Raw genomic sequence first — 20,618 nt, 5'->3', positions numbered from 1 at the left:
CGCACCTCCTTTGAAAAGCCATTCTTGAGGCCCACGAAGGCACCCAGTGCCTTGCTCATTCTGTCTATATGCCTCTTAATCATACATTTCACTGCTGCGTATCTGCTCCCATTGCCATGTCAGACCATGACCTCCTGGTATGAAGGACCCCTGTGGTTCATTCTTCGGTTCCACTTCCTATGGTATCTATCACACTGCACTGTGGAACCCGCAATAAATAAATAAATACATGTTTTGGCTATATGTGGGACAGTGCAAAATTTATACAATGCAAGTGAAATAAGTACAAGCAGAATTTGGTTTCCTGCTACTCTCCAGATCTATGAGTCTGACCAGCTCATACTTCTTGTCATTTATATGTGCTTTACTGCGTTGTTTATCTGAGGACACACTCTGATTAGCCTTTAATTTGTTGTAATAAATCTCTATTATCCCTGATGTTATGTAGAATGCATGGCTGCCTGATTAGTAAGGCAATGATTTATAATAGAATTGCTATAGATTTTTGCCCTTCCCCTCAGTTAATGTTACCCTCCTGATTTCATTGAAGAGCTTTACTCCAAACTTGTTCAAATGCCAGGAGAGAATGTCTTGTTTGCCTAAAGGTTTCAGGAGATTGTCAAAATCTGCTGAAGTAGGACATTAAGTACACAGAAAGTCTGGTGCCACTGACTTGATCTCTTCTCTTCCAAACTTTAGCTGATAAACCACACTCTCTAACACAGAGACAGAAAAGAGATGAGAAAATCCAGCCTACAGCAGTATAGGAAGTGAAATCTCCAGTGATTCCACAGAGTCATCTCATTAAGCAAAGTGGGAAAATAGGTAAGTCTAGACATGGAAGGCACATGTTTCACATGTACTCAGCCCACTTACAGGTTGCTATCAGAGACCCGCCAGACTCTAGTAACAAGACTGGAACTGTACATATTGCAAGACACCTCCATTATTGTCTGTTTAGTTCCCTATTCACCCATGAAATGTTTAGATGATCACTGTGGTACCTCAAAGAGATTGAGGTCTATTCCTTTTATTTATTTATTCATTTACTTATTTTTGAGAGAGATTTTCGCTATAGGGCATGTGTACTCACTGGAGAGACAGAGACAGAGAGAGAGAGAGAACGTGAGAAATCACCCCCTAGGGGAGATGGCCAGAGGAGATCACCATGCCGCAAGCCCTTCTCCTCCATTCTCCTCTTGGTATTTTGGGCACACACGCACATGCACCCAGCACAAGTCTGAAGCCACCAGGTCCAGGGCTTGAACCATGGTTAACTAGGTGGGAGTCCAGTGACATAATCATTACGCCATTTGCTGGTCCCAGGAACTGAGGTTCATTCTGATACAACCAGATAAATGTTGCAGCCCTGACAAATTCCCTAGCAGGCTCAGGGGTACAGAGAAAAATTTAGAACAATCGCTGTCAGTCTTTCCATGCAGAGAGAACTTTCCACCTATGTTCAGAATTCCTTATGGAAAATATCCTCACTGCTCCATGTTAGGAACCAAGAGCCAGCTGCACAATCTCTGGAACTCAGGTGGAGTATTAGACAGGGAGACAACCCTCTAGTCCAAGCTGAGCAGACACCTCGGCTGATGAATATCCTTTTTTTCTGTCTGGGTGAGATGAGGGGGGGTGGGGGGGACTGGAAGTGGCACATGTGTTGTGGGTCCTGACATCCCTAGGACTGGCTTTTTTTCACTATTAAGTGAAATGGAGTGAACACTATGGTTTCCATGTTTACCAACATAAAAACTGTATGAAACCAGGTCTTCTATGATGCCAGGGATAAAAACAAAACCCCGACACATGTTCAACACTAGAAACACACTTTTTGTTGCACTGCTGAATCTTAACCCTAAGCTATAGAGCCTATATAACATATGTTGTTATTACATGAAAAAAAAGTTATCATATATTTATCAGCACAATTTACCACCTGCTGCTATGGAGAGAAAGATTCTCTTCATAAATGTATGTACCTTCTGAGTTTAAATGTTTGAAATATCCTTTATGGAATGATAATGTTAGTAAGAAAATTACTGTTAATACTTATTTTACTGTCCACACCTAACAAAGTAAAAACACTGGCAATTCCAGGTTTATTGTTAGGTTTTATCTATCTGTAAAATCCAAATTCTGAGACTACCAACCCAGAAAAATCTCTATGTCGAGTCACTTATTGATAGTCAATGATTGTGCCCACAGCAGCTGATGGTACACAAAAGGTCACACAGCAAGAAAGTGGCAAAGCCAGTCCTATACCTGAATCCCCAGCCGGGCAAGTGCACCACCGTACCCTGCAGAGAGTTAGTACATCACACTACTTTTTTTTTCTTTTTAACTCCATGAAAAATTTAAATCAATTTATTTTCAAGTGTTTTAAAAACATTTTAAATAAATGTCATTTATTCACAATTAAAGTAGAATTTAGCTGAAGGAGGTTTATAAAATTATTGCCCATTGCTTTAAAGCTGGACATAAAGCTTAGGTGCCATAGCCAGTTTAAGGATCAGTATCTACATATGACTTTAACACAGGGCTGACATTGCACAGAGATATTTGTAAATATAAAAATAGCTAGATATGCTTTGTGAATAACAGTACCAGCCCAACTCTATTTTTAAAATGAATGCCTATTATATACATGGCTACATAGGCCCTGGTAAAAATATTTCTATCAAAGATAGATTTATGTGCTAGGCCAATAAATCTAAAGTGGGCAATTTGGAAAGTGCCAGAGAAATTAAGGATGAAAACCACATGGCACATAGTTTTAACGTAAGAGCTGAAGAACTGATCTCCATTTAAGAGCCAAAGAGAGACTGTAAAATAAGCAATATATAAGCCTGTTCTTCTACAGATTTTGAAAAGCTTGATTCCAGACTGTTTCTCATGAAAGTCACTATACTAGGGGAGCTATTCGTGGCAAACCACCTGGATAATGTTTATTCCTAGACCACAAATTGATCATAATTATAAATGTACTCTCTTCAGAAGTGTCCTCATATGTAAAATAAGCAGCTAAATTCAGCCAATTTCCCCCATGGCCTCATAACCAGGGCTGTTCTGGTTGGCTTTTGTAACAATGAAGAGGCCTGCCCTGCCAATCACCATAGGACCATTAACAACATGGATGGTCAAATAGACTCTTGTCTCTTCCTAGCGTCCCACTCACAAACTGGTGTCTCTCAACTGCCTTTGTCTGCTATTTTCATTCTCTCTTTCTCACTGTGAATTGACTCTCACCTCACTTTTCTGTTAAGTCACATCTAATCCATCATCTGCAGATATGACTAATAATGTGTCTTTTGGGGGTCTTATTATTCTGTTTGTGTGGATGGGTGAATTGGCTCTTGCTATCCAGAGAAATAGAAGAGATGCTGAATTAATGAGTGTGATTAATTTGAATTCACAAGAGTGGTTCAACAGACCAGGCTGTTAGGAACAAAAATCTGCAACTCAGATATTCTGACCTTTGAAATGCCATCAAAACTGGAATATAAGTGTGCATTACTTCTGCCGATAGTAGCATAAATCAGAATAACTGGCTTAATTAGTTTTGTTTGCAGTAAGCTGAGTTATTATAAAACACAACTCCTTGAGAACAGTTGGTGTTGCCATCTGGCCAGTCCCTTTGCTCCTGGTCTCCCCTTCCCTTCTGTTTCTTGCAATCCAGAAGCCAACACTTCTCTAGACACACAGCATTTTGTCTATGAATACAGTGGGTAAGTGAGGACCAGACTAAGTTTGGTCCATCTTCTCAAGAATGCTGATCTGAAAGCAATATGGCTCAGGGTGAAAGGAGTCCATCAAGGATAAAAGGGGTAGCACACTTGTTGGACTCCTGAGCTAGGAATAGGATTATTCCTTCCTTCCAGGAATGATAAACTATTGCAGCTGTAGATCCAGCTCTGAAATATGCACCCCATCTGGCTGAACCAGAAGTGTCCAGACAACAGATCTAAGCTCACTTATCAGATCACAAGGTCTTCTTGGGAACCTCCCTTAGCCAGAGTTTAGTGACCTTCAGTTCGTCTTACACTCTCATTATTGCACATCTCTAATTTTCTAACAGAAATGGGGGAGTTCCAGTTAGTCTTCAACAGTACACCTGTTACAGGTGGCCTTGAAGGCTAAAAGAATATACATCTTCTTTATAAAACAGATTCTGTTCCCTGGAAGGCAGCTTGATTCATCTCATCTTCTACTAACTAGCAATTGACTCTGGGAAATTCACTCAGCTTCTTTGGAAGTCAGTTTTTTCATTCAGAATATAAGAGTATTTTACAGCTCTACTGTAGAGTACCTTACAGTTTTCTATGAGTCTATGATCTTTTAAACTAAATACAACTATATTATCTTACTTTTATCTATTCTATAGCATTAAAAGAGATATCTATTCTCAATTAACTGACTAGTAATAACTATATACAAACACATGTGTGCATATATATGGATTTCAAAATATGTGGAAAAATTAAAGTGTATTTAATAGAAAAAATTGAAATCCATGCATAGTTTTTTCATAGTACACATTTTCTATGAACTTCATGAAGACTCTATATATTCACCACCAATGGGGTTTTCTTCTTTCCTGCTGTTGAGAAAACACATAACATGCTCCACACAAACAATCTTTACATTTTTAACCAACTAGAAATTATGGACACTTGTAAAGTTGTAGCTACACACAACCCAGATCAGGAATTTCCCAAAAAGCCAAAGATCCCTCAGTAATTATGAAAAAGATAAGAAGACTTTATAACCAAAACTAGAAAGCAAAATTCTAAGTTTAAGACAGTAAATATACCTGACTACAAAAAGTAACTCACTGAAGAAGCACCAGAGACTATCTACAGATCCCTGATCATAAAAAGTTAACTAAAACTTTCTATTCCTAAATCATATCAGCAGTCAAAAATGGTGCTATAAATATTTTGGGATTTATTTTCATTTATTAAGCTGAAAATGAAGGTAAGAGAAGTATGTGTGGGGGGGAGTCACTCACTGTTCTTCAATTTAATGTTTCATTAAATATATGCACAAGGTCACTAAATGGCATGTAAGTATGTATGTGGAGAGAGGGCAAATAACTGACAGAGTCCTGCAAGCAATCAGAAAATCCAGCCTCTTCCTTAACAAACCCTGTCCCATAAAAAAGCACATAGAGGCTTTAATAACTAAGGTTCTGAATTATTCTTAAAAAACTAAAACATATATTACTCCTAAAGTTTATTATCCAGTAATTGAATTACGTGCCTAGTGTCAATCAAGAAGCAAGATGAAGTCCCATGACTTCTCATACTCTTCGATAACGATTTACGTACAGAAGCTCCATAATACACTTAATTCTTTATTGTGTAAAAACTGTAAATGGATAGCCAAGTATGAATAACCCAGTTATTGCCTTTTATCTTTGATAGGACAAACCAGCATTGCCTTCATAAGGCTCATAATGCAACCTGCTACTCTGCCTCCATTTTCCCTTTTCTAAACACTTCTTCTGCTTGTGCTGCTTGAGGATCCTCTGTCTCAGAAAAGAGCAGCAGTTCTTTCTACTGGAAACACTTGAATAGCACTCTAAAGAGAAAGCAATTTATGTCAGGCACAGCAGTAACTTGAACCTCACTCTTTTGCAGATTAGAGACTCTTATAAATTAAGAGCTGAGATTTCATGTCTGTATTCTCAAGTGTTCCATGGTCTACCTTTGATACTGAATCTCAAATTCCCTAGCTCTCCTGAAAATCGTCCCATTTCACAATACAAAATAGTTTTTAATATTTCCAAGAATCAAATTCAAAATAATATTTTCAAAGATGTACTATTCTTACTATAAATATTATGCACTAAAATACTATTAAAGGCAACTTGGTTATGCCAAAGTACCCAAGAAGCAAATATTTGAACTGATACTATAACAGAAATACTTTACTATCTGAAGTAGTCACACCCAGAGAATAAGCAAAAATGGAGCTTAAAAAGCCAAAAAATACTTTTATATGGGGGACATATGCACTGAAGTTCATGCATTTTACTCACAGATAAACATGTACAGGTTATTTACTGTGATTTTAAACAGAGCTAAGCAGTGTGGTTATCCACTTTCCTAAGCTAGAACCAGCCATTAGAAATATCTAAATACAATTTAGAAACAAGAAAATGAGTGAATTGAGACCTGCTGAGGGTAGCAAGAAGCTACAGCATGAAAATAGCAGAAGTGACTATAAATCTATTGTTTAAGGAATTTTTTTCTAACAAAAGGAATCACAACTCGGGGCCATATAGCACATATTCACAGTTCTACCTATAACCATTAGAAGTAAATGGTTAAACTTTGAGAAGTTCTACAGCCTAAGACTGTAAACTTCTGACTGGAAAAGTTATTTCCAGTAAACATACACTGGCCAAATGGCGTTACACAAAGAAATCTTTTTTTAAAAAAGAGCTTTGTCAAAGTTTGGCTTCAGAAACTTAGTTCTGACCAATTGAACCTAATATCCCTACACCAATACCTCCAGAATAATCTACATTACCATGAGTAAATGTATTATCCTCACACATGTTGTACTGGTATTGCATCCATTACTTGTACATTTATGAGTATATATTCATGTACCTATATTTGAGTGTTCGCTTTGGCAGCACATATACTAAAATTGGAATGATGCAGATTAGCATGACCTCTGTGCAAGGATGACACTCAAATTAGTGAAGTATTCCATACTTTTTTCTCACCAGAAACAATGTAAGCAAGGAAAGAAAGGGAAGATATATTCAAAATGTTAAATGAAAAACAATTTCAACCAAGATTACTATACCCAGCAAGACTATCCTTCAAATGGGAAGAAGGATAAAAAACATTCTCAGATAAACAAAACCTGAAAGAATTTACCAACACTAGACCAGCTCTTTAAGAAATTCTGAAGGGAGTGCTATACCAGAAAAACTATTTAAAAAAAAGATAGACAGAAATAAGAGAACAAAAAACAACCAAGAAAATGGCCAACTTAAAGGTAGGGACAACTCTGGAATTATCAAAAATAATGTTCAATGTTAATGGATTAAATTCTCCAACCAAGGGACACAGATTGGCTGAATGGAAATAAATAAATCTATATGTTGCCTACAAGAAACACACCCATGTGTAAAGACATACATAGACTAAAAGAAGTGAAGGACTATCTTTTTCCATGCAAATGGAAACCAAAAAAGAGCTGGAGTCACAATACTTACTTCAGAAGAAATAGGCTCTAAGACAAAAACTGTAAGAGACAAAAAAAAGGACACAATATAGTAGTAAAAGGGCTAATTTATCACGAAGATATAATGCTTACAAATATCTATGCATCCAACTCAAGAGCACCCAAATATGTGAAAGAAATACTACTGGAGCTAAAAGGAGAGAGAAACTGGAACAGGCTAATTGTTGGGGATCTCACCACCCCACTATATCCTTTGGAACAATCATCTAGACAAATAATAAGCAAAGAAATACAGGATCTAATTGATACCATTAATCAGATGGACTTGACAGACATCTATAGAACCTTCCACTCAAAAACAACGAAATATACATTTTTTTCAACTCCACATGGAACCATCTAGAAGATCGACCACATGATAGAGCAGAAAACAAGCCTTTACAGATTCAAAGGCATAGAAACTATCTCCAGCACCTTCTCCAACCATTATAGAATTAACTTGATATTAATTTCAGAAAAAAAAAACACAAAAATACACAATCATATGGAAACTAAACACAATCATATGGAAACTAAACACAATCATATGGAAACAACTATTGAAGAAATTAAGAGTAAAATCAAAAGGTTCATGTACACCAATGATAGTGAGTACATGAGTTTCCATAATCTACTTCTTGACCCTGGTAAAAAGTCATTACCTGATCCAATGGAAAAACTCAATATGGCTTTTTACTTTCCCCATGTTATTTTTGTTTATTTCAGTTAAAAATGAAAGTACAAGTTTTTGTTTTTGTTTTCTGTGATACCTTCTGAAAAGTTGTAAAGAACCACAAGATATAAACTTTTCATTGATTTCAACTGGGTTTAAAGGAAAGGCACATAATCAGTTGAAAGAGATTTTTGACTAACTTCATGGCATCTTATATGACCAGATGCCAAATACATTGGAACATGTTTGCCTAATCAACTGAATGTTTGGCATTGTTAGAAGCAATGTTAGGATTATTAAAATGTATGTAAGTATATAAAAGCATACATGTAAGATAGAAAGTCTCCTTAGGGAAAAGATGAAAATAGCTCTGTGCTATTATTGCCAAGTGGAGTTGAAAACCTTACATTGTGCTAGAAAATAAATTTCCAAGCCATCTAGGTTTTCAGATAGTCTACCTCAAGGTATTTCTTAAATAAACTACCTTTCAAATATTAAGGTTTCTATGTTTCCAAACCAAAGTGTATTCTATTAGTGCAATATATTTTATATATGTAAGTATTGTGTAAGAGATTAATATTTTTCAAAACTTCTTAAATTGATGTCCTACCAAAGTATATAAGATTACCAAATTGCCATATTGAAGCTTAAAGAACAAAAAACATTATCTATTTCTTTAACCATTGATGTATCAGTTCACACAACAGAAAATATTCTCACAGGACCTCACAATCCAGTGTTCCAAAACTACTGTTGCAATTTTTCTCCAGAGACATTCAATTTCTATTGTCCAAATTCACTCGTAAGTGAGATTTTGACTTTTTCTTAGCAAAATAAATTTATGAGAGCTATTATTCATGCTACAGTGCACCACTACTTAATTCATAGACAACCTTGCTTCAGAAAAATCCTGCTGGGTTCTTCCATATGCAGGTAATCTTACCCGTAGTAGACAAGGCCACTTTGTGTTATCAGCATTTTTCACTGACTCATTAATAACCTCAACAGAGAACAGGGAGCAGTCTTAAAATTCAGAGTAAAACCTATAAAGTGGGAGACTTGAAATGCAGTATTCCCTCATGGGAAATACTCATTAGCATTGCAAGCATTGCACAATCCAAATACATCACAGACATCCACCATCAAGGGGTTAGAAACCCGTGCACTTCTTTTTCTATCTGAATGTGAAGGCCTTAAAAAGTAAAATAGCCTGAAACCAGCTCATATGCTAGGGTTTTCCTAAAACTAACTTTGCAACCTCAATCACCATAAAAAGCAGATTTACAACCCACACTCCAAAGTAGTAGTACATTATTAGAAAGCCTTGGTCTAGAATTGAGACTGGATAAAGTTTTACAGTACCAGCTAAGGCCAGCCCTTCTCAGTCTTGGAGTTGAACAAAGGAAACCTTTACCTTCTTCCCAGGGAGCCTTGATGTTTGAGATCTTTATTCACACCAACCCTTCTTACATAAGGATCACTCATTTCCGGCAGTGGTTCTCACCTGGTTTGCTCATCAGAATCACCTGAGAAGCTCTTTTTGCTAAGTATCCAGGTCCAATGCTACTCAATCTCTGAGTGTGGGGCTCAGCCACTGGTACTTTTCAAAATTACTACAGTAATTTTAATCTTCAGCCAGATTGAAAACCACTGCTCTAAAACATGTGAATTTGCCTACAGTCCACTCTGGAACACTTGGCGATATCCTGAGACATTTTTGAGAATTTTTTTTTAAGTTTCTTTAATTTTTTTTTTTTTGAGTGAGAGAGACAGAGAGAGAGATACAGCACCCCTTACAGAATATTGGCACTGTGATCCACCCCAGCCTTACCCAGTCCTGGCTCAGTATTTCTTGTGGGTGCAACCCAGCGGTGCTGCTAAACCTCTTAAAAGGCATAAGACAGCACCTCACAACAAAGAACTGTCTCCAAAATTTCAATAGTAGCACTGTTGAGAAATCCTGAACTGGAGGAAGCATTGGAAGAAACAGCCTGCTCTTTCCGTCTTATGAAAGAAGAAAAGTAACAAAGCTTTCAGGAGGAAGACACACGCTAACATCGCATCCCAGCAAAGCTAAAGTGCTTCTAAGTGAGTCTTGTCTAACACAAGTGAGTACTTCCTCCTGTGTGCTCTCATGGGCAAGGGTGATGTTAAAGGAGAGCAAGAGGCCATTGTTCGCTGGAATGTGCTCAAAAAGGCAAATGGAATCAAGAGTTGAGGCTGTTGGTGTGTGTACATTTATAGCTAGCAGTGGCTATTCAATTACTTAATTACATAAGTACATGAAATACAACAAGTAACTTGAATGAATGTGCAAATGCTTTAATGTCCACATGTGGTAAGTGTTCAGTCTACATCCCATTTGAAAACAGAACTCTCTACAAACTAGAAAATAGTGGAATAATAACTTCTAAGGAAATAAATGCATTCCGAAGGATTTTGTTTAAGTCAAAGAGGTTTGTTATGTTCTTGGTCCTATTGTTTTTTAATTAGCTATGAAATAAGAAATGGTTGTACAGGTGTAGATATTTTTGAGAGGAAGCATGCCTGGGATTCAACTTTGCATTTCAGTTGGAGATTAAGCCAACAAGTTTCTTTCAACCAAAAGTTTAACTACTTCATCCTGTGCATTTGTAATTGAACGCATAAGAAGGTTTAAAGATGCTCAAGGCAGTCAACTAAAACAGCAGTCTTTCTCACTGACACCCCTTCAGTGGGAACAAATGTATGTTTTTTGGAGAGAACGTATATTCTTATAGGTAGGACAATATCCTGCTAATACATATTCTGTTTCAGTCAGCCACCATGCAGACATACTTCCCCCAGCTGTTCTTTCACACAAAAAACATATACGTCCTCATCCACAACACTCATGTGTTATGTGAACCCCACACAGAAAGAAGCTGGAAATAACTCAGCAAATCTGCAAATTTGGGATTAACCTTGCTACTGGTTCCTAGCTGTTTATACACCAGTGACTCGAATGGGATGGGGATTTAAAAATATGAAAAAGCACATCTGTCTCACCATCCATATCAAAAATTAATTTGTAACGGCAGGATAAATACAAGCTACTAAAGCCCAAGTTTATAGGCTGATGATCCATAAACATTTCATTGTGCCACCTCATTTTCCAATTAATTACTGAAATAAAAAATGTGATGCAAATGAACTGCAAATACACTCTGATGAGGGTGTCAACTGACAGCAGATTTGTCACTTAAGAATGAAAAATTTGAAGGAGGCACAGGAATTGAACTGCTGTGTCATTCTATAACAATGTATCTGTTACATCAAATCTGTAACTAATTGTTAAATTTTAGGAAATATTTGTCTGACCCACTAAGTTCATCTGAATCCAGGTAATAATAAATGTAATGTAATGTCTTCTTTAGCTACAAATATACCTTACTTTATACAAGGCATTGTTTTTCAAAATTGAATCTAAAAACCTTTCTTATAAGATCAATTATGCATTAATTAAATTAGAGGAGTTCCTTATTTAAATGAGCCCCTTTATTAAGAGAAAAATTATTTTAAGTGACCCACTTGCCATCCCTTTTATAAAGAGAAAAATTATTTTAAGTGACCCACTTGCCCCCCCTTTTTTTAGTTGAGTTTAAGAAGTTTCCTTTAAATAGTGCATGTTTACTCTTCAAACTCATTAAAAAGTGATCAAGAAATGGAAGTCATTCATTTTACTAAGCCATCCTCCCCAGCCCCCTGCCAAAGACAAGTGTCATGGCCCATCTCATGATAGTAGCCAACAAGTATCTCTTAAAATTACTTTCTTCTCATTGAGAGCTGCGAAACCATGGCTGCCCATAGCAATCAGAACAATGTCTCCGCCTGCTTTTGAGTGAAAGAAGGTTCAGTCAACAGAGTCAGCCAGGAATCCCAATACAGCTGGTGAATTGGCTTCTCCCAGATTCTGCCTACCAACACCACAGAGAAAGAGCAGCTGACTATCCTCCCCAGCCTTTCTAGTTCCCTCTGCGCTTAAAAGAACACTGAATGCATTTGAAGTCAAGCTTCAGGAGTCAATTTTCAGCACCACGAGAAAAGGATTAGGATGAAATGGAATCCAACAGGTAAATCCCCAAGTACAATATTGAAAATTTACCCCTTCATGTCACTGCTAAAATTGGCAGCCCCTCCACCACTGCTCAGAGCTGGCTACACAGACTCTAGAGCAGCTTTCAAATAAAGTGAAAAACTTCAGATATTTGGAATAATAAAAAATAACTCAGTTTATAAAAACCAGTCATTTCCACTCCAACTCAAACATAGGTAACATAAAAAGATCGCAGGGGTTTGAGGTTTCCTCTCTTTTTTTTTTCTGTTTAAGAAATGATTTCTTTCTCTTTTGAGTTCAAAGTGTTTTCAGAATCAAGATGTAGGAAATTAAGCCTCTTTCAAAAGGTTTTAAAGCTCAGGTTTGGAGCCACCTCAGCAAATGCAGTGGATGTTATACTTTGGAAACCAAAGGAGCGTCCGAACACATTTAAAAAGGGAAGATGTGTCTTGTAATGTTAATGAGCACACACTTCAGAATATGTTTAAGGGAGTTTGGTGAGAGTGTGGGTGAATTTTTAGTGAGTAGGAAAGGAAATTATTTGATGCATTTTTAGATGCAAATAGAAACCAAAGATTCATGCTACTGTGGCACCCAACACCATGAAGATGTCCTCAAGATAAATTCCGGTATATTCACAGGCATTCAGAGAAACCAGCATCAAGCCTGCTTAGGGACACCATATTTGTTTTTAATGTTGTTACTGCTTTTCATAATAAATATTCATTTCTTCCTGCACACAAGCTATTTACTGGATTAAAAATCTTTTTGTTTACCATTCTACAAGTGAGCCCTAGCAGGAAATAGCACACAAGCAGGAAAATGCTCAAGTTCAGATGAAAGAATCATAGATCAAGTTCAAAATGAAAGCACCCAATTTGACCCTGATAACTTAGGGCCCTAAGAAATTATTGTACCTCTCTCTCCCTAATCCCCAACCTTGTCTTGGCTTGCTTAACTGTAACCATATACACTGTATAAATACAAATCAGGGCGGAAAAAAGAACACACATCACTATTTGGGAACAAAGGTTTGCTCCTCCTTTGACCTCCTGGCCAGCCCCATCACTCTCTAAAATGGCCAGAAAGCTTTTCTTCATTCATAACTCTACAGAGTTGCCCCAGATAAAGCAGTTCCCCAGCACGTACTGACCCACCATTCATGCCACTGTAGACATTCCGGTGATGTGGGGACGCGTCTTCTTGCGCCTGCCGTCTGAGGGTGCCCTCCCTGCTGCCTCCGCCGCTGCCACCCCCGCCTCCACCACCTCCTCCTATGTGTTTGTGATCAGGGCTCCCCCCATAATGCTGTTTGAGGTGCTCAGGGCTGGTGCCTCTGGTTCTGGGTAGATGCTCCAGGCTCCCACCAAGGGCATGTTTCTGAAGATGCTCTGGGCTCCCTCCACTGTGCCTGGCATGCTCGGGGCTGCCCCCTGGCCTGTGCTTCTGGAAGTGTTCTGGGCTCCCAGTCAGCATGTGCTTAGGCAGTGTTTCAGGGCTGCTCCCTGGGTGCAGGTGCCTTTGCTGTTCAGGACTGCCCTTGCACAAGGGTTTTTGGTGCTCAGGGCTAGGTCCTTTGAGTGCTTTTGGGTGATCTGGGGTCCCGGAGGCCCTGGGCTTTTGTAGGTGCTCAGGGCTGGCACTCCTGTGCTTGGCATGCTCAGGGCTGCCCTCACTCCGGGGCTTCTGCAGGTGCTCAGGGCTGCCGCTGCTCGCATGGTGCTTATGGTGGTCGGGGCTGTCGGTGCTGCCAGTGCTGGAGGTGCTGCTGCCGTCGCCCACGTCCCGCACGTAGGGCGCAGTGGTGGCTGTGAGCTGGCACAGGCTGGCCTGGCTGTCGATAGAGCAGCGGCTGCCAGCACAGCCCGCGCCCTTCTCCTCATCCAGCAGCACACAGAGCTCCTTGAGCTCCATGTTCTCCTTCACCACCTCCTCCTGCTTCATCTCCAGCTCCTTCAGCTTCTGCAGGTATAAGGCCACTTCCTTGTGCATCACCCCGGCGGTGTAGCGGCCCAGTCTCTGCCACTCCCGGGACACCCTCTTGCCTTTCTGCCGGTCATCGTCCAGGAAGCAGCAGAGGTCCCTCAGTTCCTGGTTGTCCTCCTGGAGTTTCTGGTTGATATCCTGAAAGGAGAGAAACAACCGTTCAAGACAGGGAGTCTGGAACTGCTGAATTCTATGTGAGGTTAGAAGAGCAGGTGAGAGAGTGAGAAGAAGCCACAAAATTGCAGCTCTCCAAAAAATTAAACTAACAGGTACTGGTTTCATTCCCTGCACAATACTTGACTTGCATGATCTCATCTAACTTTCAACAAAATAGCAATACTTAGGGGATAATAATTATGGTTCTTCTACAGAAGGGGAAACTGGACCTCACAAAGCTTCACTTGTCCAAAGTCATCCAGCCAGTACTTGGGCAGTAGCCAGTTAATTAACAGGAAATCTGTCAGGTGAAAAACAAGGCTTCCCTGTCCCACCCTCGAGAATGAAAGATGGCTGTTTTTGACCTATGAAAAGCTCAAGAGCTCTGAGACCTTTCAACAGAGTAGGCAACACTGCTTCTTTTTTCAGTCCATGACAGGGATGAGCAGTTCCATTCCCCCACCAGGGAAATGCACAATTGCCCTCTAGTAGCATTTCAGAACTGCACATCCACTGCACAAGCCACCTCCACCTGGGTGGCACCCAGGTATCTCACATTTAACAAAGGCAGTGCTGAGTTCTTAATATTTCAAACTCCCCTCCCAACCTGCACCTCTCAGCATGTGCCACTTGCAGCCATCCCATGGCTCTTTATGAGAACCTGGGGTTGGGGAGGAGCAGGGAAGGGTGCAAGACAAGATAAGGTGGAGAGTAGAAATCTTCTAGGAGGTTAGTAGGCTCCTCTACATGGAGGGACAGGGTGGACTGGATTCCTGGTAGCACTGGAGAAAGGGAAAATGCCCCCTTCTCATCAAGCACTGGGCATCAACAACAGTGGCCTCATTGCAGGTCCTCAAGGACAAGTCCTTCCCCTCTTTCACTTGGAACACTTTCCCCCAACCTACTACAACCAATAGTTCTCATTGTAAGTCACTCTTCCACAGAAGCCATTCCAAATAAGGTCCACTCCCAAGCTCATCCATTCTCCCTGCTTCAGACTTTTCCTCTGCCGTACTTACTGCAATTTGTAACTACATCTGCATGAGTGTTGCCTATTACTTCAAGTCCACATCCTCCCTAGAGTAGAGTCATAATAATGGAGACCTCATCTGCTTTGGTCACCTCTGTGTATCTAGAACACAGCATCCCTCATAGATAACCTGAAACCAGGGAGTTTTAAAATGCATCATGAAGTCTCCCACTTACTCTCCATTTAGTCATATACTACAGGGGCCAACTATTCCTTGAAGCACTCTGGTTTGGCAGAAATGTAACAGGGGCAGGTACAGGGCTGCTACCTAAGATTTTGCCTGTTATATGAAGCCTGAAAAATCTCTGGTCTTGAAACACCATCCTGCAATTCAGAATTAGAGGCACTCAGAGAGAGGATTTAATTCCCTTACACTTAGGTAGATTCCAATGTTTCCCTGCTAATTGACTAGGAAAAAAAAAAAAAAAACTATAAATCATCTGCCAACCATGTCCTTCTCTTCCAGGCAGTCATGAGGCCTAAGATAGACGTGAATTCCTGGGCTTGAGGAAGAAGCCTGCTCAGCTTGGTTTCAACTGCAGTCCCAAGTCAGCATTACCAATAATTCTGTTTCCTTGTTTCTAATGCCCACCTTTTCTTTTTGATTCTCACTGCCACTTTGTGATTTCAAGTGAGACCTTGGTCTACCCACTCTCTGTCTTCCCTCACCCACTCAAATCGAAGCTATCCTCAGCCAGACTGATCTTCAAAAACACTTCCTGCAGGTGTGAGCCATGGTGGCACAGTGGTAAGGCAGTGCTCTGCAATGCTAGAGGTCGGTGGGAGATGGAGGTTCGGTTACAAGGCGGACCACTATAGGCCAGGTGTGCACAGACATGCCTGACACCCTGGCTGATTGCAGAGGCTGGGGGAAGAGCTCAGCATGAGACTCTGTTGAGGATGCTTAAAAGGAAGAAAGGAAGGAAACTTTATAAAGGAAAACAAAAACAAACAAACAAACAAAAACCAACCCCTCTCTGCATATTAGACCATCCTGCTTATCAAGTCTTGTCACCTTCATTTTGCCAGGGAAAATGAATAAACCCCTTGACCAGACCTGAAAGGCCTCCCCTACCTTTCCACCTTTAGTTTTCTCTGTCAACAAATTATGAGCCTTGATTATATTAGTGTATGTCAACTAAAACTTGTCATCTTCTTCCCCACATTTCCTCCCCTAAGAGAAGACACTCCCCAAGGAAGTTTTCCCGAACGATAAAAAAGCACCCACCAATGAATGAACGAAGTAACTTCCCCACTCACTGCTTAATTCCTAGAACATACATCAGCTAGAATAGTCATCTCATGTTAATGTTTCCTCCTTTTCACTGTAGGTACTTTAAGGTTTATCCCCATGTCTTTCTTTGTATAAATGCCATTCCTGGTATGGTGCCTTGCATACAGAGAACAATGTAGCATGGTGGATTGATTGACCCTTTAAAGCTCTAGAACTGTGATCAAAAAAGACTACGGTTATAGCTACTGAGAAAGGTATCCTTATTGTCTTCAGCAAGCCTTGGCTGTGTTGGAATCTCCCACAATAGTAAAAGAATAAATTAACCTTGATACTGTTACATTAGAGGAAATCAGAAGCTGTGGACACTCAGGGAAAATAATATTAAACAAAATTAATCTTTCTAAGCTTCAAAAAGTATGCCAACATTTAGTTTAATCTTGGCTTTTGATAGAAAGTTTAAGTCATGTTCCTCTTCATCTAAGTGAATTTGCTTCTGAAATACCTCCCTGTGATTGTGCTACAACTATTCCTGATTTCAACAAAACTGAAAAGTAAAACGCACTGGTGCTCCCATGGGTTTTCTGGCATTAGTGCCCTTTCCAAAGGAAGTAAGCACACTTCTCAGTGTTCCAAATGGAGTAGAAAGGGCAGGTATGGGCCAATTCACTTTTCTTTATCATGGATTCTTCTTATTAGTAGTAACTTTATCATATCATTTACTCTCCAATTTTGAGCTATTTCTTTAGCCTTCTGGCAAACAGCTAAAGCAAACGGCATGATAATAACCTTGCAATGCAGTATCTTCAAATATGTTGCACTGAACCTTGGGCCTTCTTTTCCAAAACACTGGGCATCCTTTTTAACCTTGTCCCAGACCACCAGACATTATCTAAGTCTAATGTGGACTTTTAAAAGCTTAAGTCCACCTTACAGAATATCACCCAAAATTTCAATCGTATGCCTGGAGATTAGCAAGCACTGTATCTATCATTAATGAAAAATCATTTTTAACCTGTTCTTTTTCTTCATTGTCAGGCAGAGGGATGGTACATTAAGGAGCGCGGAGGAAAATTAATGCAAAGCAAGATGACAAGTCAACGGAAATTTAGTTATCCCAAACTGGACCTCCCACCAGGTTTCCTGGGTCAGAATAACCTGAATGTTGGTATATGCTCACTAGTCCACAGACTTGGGGCTCAAGAATTCAATTCCTTACATGAAAATCCTAACCAGAATCTCCCTTCAGGACCGCACATGCTAAGCAAAGAACGTCAACTAGTCAAAAGAAAAGAAAGAAAGGCCATTTGGAACATTTTATATCTGTGTGACCTTGCCACAGCTATGTAACCTCACTGGGATTTCTTCATCGATGTATTACAAAATTCTTGTGAAATCTCAAGTGGAATTGAAACACCCATTGAGTGGATAAGAAAACTAAGGCTCACTGAGGTCAGCAATTGCTCAAGGTGACCAAATCATCAGACTCCAAACCCTGCATCTTTTCACTGCCTCCACATTGCTCTGCCTCTCAAGAACGTTTAAACCAAGTCGGCCAAGGGTCTCTAGAAAGAAAAGAACTCCGGCTTCCATCGCCCATGTCTACAGCTGCAATACACCCACCCGCTTTAAAAAGTATTCAGATGAAATTTCAAAGTAGGCTCATAGAAAGGGGCATAAACATGAAAAGTGCTGAGGTCTTCATTACCCTGTATTTACAGACCTCAACTGAGAGTGCCAAACCATCCAACATGAGGGGTCCTTTCTTCTTTTCTTCCAGTTACCAACATAAATAAAGGTGTCTATCATTCACCCAATCAACCACATGTATGAACCACTAAAGGTGCACAGGGGCTGAGCTCTGAGCTGATATGATGAAGAGAAGGGAGAAGGCTGGCCTCTCAGCAGATGTTAAAACCACAGCACCCTTGGGGCGGGCCAGAGGCCTTGAAGTCTACCTTGCAGCTGCCCAGGGATGACATGAAAGGAGGAGCGGAGGCCCATCAGAAAGTAACCAGCTCCCATCATTTCTGAGCCTGATAAGGAATAGCCTAGAAAGTCTTCTTTCCAGGTTGAGTCTAGACTACAAGAATCCCTTATTAGGGTATAACTGCACTTAACTGGCCTAATAGCTCTTTCTCTAAATGAAGCTACTGAAATATAAACGATGCACCCGGCATGACTCACATAAACCCATGCATATACAGTCAATCCACCCAACCTAAAGGAACTTTGAAAGATTTCTGAGCCATTATGTTGAAACTACATACTAATAAAATCTTTAGAATTAATTCATTAAAAACTCTTCCAAGTGACATTATGGTTCAAACCATGGAATTGAAGGGTGACAAACAAATACCACCATCTGACTTTGTTTAAGAAACCCAGATCCTGGAGACACACAGCTATACCCTTTAAATGGTCCTCCCCTGGTGACAAGAACTACCATTTTTTTGTGGTCAAATCCAGAAGAGAACCTCCCTCTACATTACCATAACTTATTGTCGCAACAGCCTACAAAATGATTAGCATTTGCATTTTATCAATAAATAAAAAGAGGAGCTGAGGAATTAATGACCCAAGTTCACCCTCTTGAGGACTGATGATTCCACATTCAAACGCACCTCTGAGATGATCTGCCCAACTACACTAACATGCCTTTATTCTCCAAAGAACTAGGTGTTTAGTAATACTCCATCAGTAATGAATTAAACCACAAGAGAGCACGAGCCTTGGGATTTTTCTGGTTGTGAGATCTCCCTACCTGCACCCACACTAGGGACTATGTGACAGTGAGTTTGGGCGTCAGAGGAGAGCCATTTCCGCCAAGACTGGGCGGAGCACACAGATGAGCCTTGGGCATGGCGACCCTCCAAGTCCTCGTTGCCCCAGAATTCCAGAGCTGGAACACTGAGATTAACCGCGTCTACAGCCTGAGAAGTGGACTGGGAGTGGAAACGGGATAGAACAGCATGTGCTTGTGGGAATTTGCTCCCTGAAGTCCTTACAGTGATCTCATTTGTGAGGCTTCCTATAAACAAAAGCAGAACAATGAGAGGAAGGAATACCAGGAGGCACCAGCGCAGGCTGCAAGGAGAGGAAGTTTGCGGCGCACGCCGCCGGCAGGGCGGTTCCCGGCCAGCAGTCTGCTGCAGCCAGGCGGGCGCGCTGCCGGCACATACTGAGCTCCCCAAGGAGCAGGGAAAGTTAGCGGGGTTCAGGGCTTTTCTCTCCCTTCCTATAGCAGCAGAGGAAGGGCTAGCTCAGTAAGAAAGACAGGTCCTTGGGATACGCTTTCAAAACCCTGAGACTTCCATACCGAGTCCCCTTGCTCCCTCCCATGCTGGATAAAATTAAATCAAATTGGAGATGAATTGGGGAGGGGCATATGTCAACCCAAGGCAACGCCACCTGAAGTCAAAAACAGAAAAATACAGGAGCTAATGGGAGAATTTGGGTTCCTCTATACCGGGTGACACACGCCAGCTCTGAGTGTGGCACCCACATCTCTCCTGGCAGCACCAGCCCTTGCCCATGGCAGTGGCGCCCTTTCCTGGCCCTCTGTCCCCCGGAGAGCTGGTGGCGCCTGAGCAACCGTATCCCTGACCTCCAAAGACAAGAATGCGTTCCCTGGACTCACTCCCTCACAGTCCTTTCCCCCAACGGACTGCAACCCAGCTGTGGAAAGCGCTGACCTTCCAGGTTCACTAGGAAATTAAAGGTTCCGCATGCCCATGCCGGTCCCCTCCCTCCCCGCCTTTCAGCATCCTTGGTCCCCGCCCCTCCCTCCCCGGACACAGGGAGAGCTCAACGATGGCGCACCGATGTGGGGAGGAGGAGGAGAGCAAGAGCCTCCAAAGTTTGGAAAAGTTTGCAAAGGGCTGAGGGTGGGGGGCTGGGGACGGGGGTGCTGGCTGGGAGAAAGGAAAGGATCACCTGTTGCGGGCAGGAGGGGAAGTTAGCCTGGCCTCACCTCCCCGGGGGCGCCCCGCTCCCCGCCCGCCCCGCGCTCACCTTGAGCCCGCGGATCTCGCCCAGGTGCAGCTGCAGGCGGCGGTTCACCTCGCGGATGAGGTTGCTGTGGTCCAGCATCGCGCTCACCTTCTCCGCCTCGGCGCGCCGCAGGCTGCGGATCAGCTCCTCCTTGCTCCACTGCAGCAGCTCCTCGTCCGACACTTTGGACAGGTCCTCCACCGCGGCGGGTGGGGGGCAGCCCGGC

The 20,618-nt window shown here is 41.2% G+C and overlaps 1 protein-coding gene and 1 non-coding gene across 2 annotated transcripts in view; one reads left to right on the top strand and one right to left on the bottom strand.

Annotated features, from left to right (window-relative positions):
* Window positions 1–20,618, bottom strand: part of CCDC85A (coiled-coil domain containing 85A) — a 221,742-nt gene that overhangs the window by 200,774 nt on the left and 350 nt on the right. Inside the window, exons 2-3 of the mRNA XM_006159057.3 lie at window positions 20,414–20,605; window positions 13,154–14,120 (exon numbers count right to left, since the gene is read on the bottom strand). Coding sequence (XP_006159119.1) covers window positions 13,154–14,120; window positions 20,414–20,605 — 1,159 coding nt within the window. The remainder of the gene's footprint in view (window positions 1–13,153; window positions 14,121–20,413; window positions 20,606–20,618) is intronic.
* Window positions 6,634–6,735, top strand: LOC114009774 (U6 spliceosomal RNA). The gene has a single exon (XR_003551167.1). It is a non-coding gene; the product is annotated as a U6 spliceosomal RNA (small nuclear RNA).

Source organism: Tupaia chinensis, unplaced genomic scaffold (genome assembly GCF_000334495.1).
Source record: "Tupaia chinensis unplaced genomic scaffold, TupChi_1.0 Scaffold000622_1, whole genome shotgun sequence".
Taxonomy (NCBI): Eukaryota; Metazoa; Chordata; class Mammalia; order Scandentia; family Tupaiidae; genus Tupaia; species Tupaia belangeri.
The sequence above is the reverse complement of the archived record's forward strand: the minus strand, read 5'-3'. Positions and strand labels throughout refer to the sequence as shown.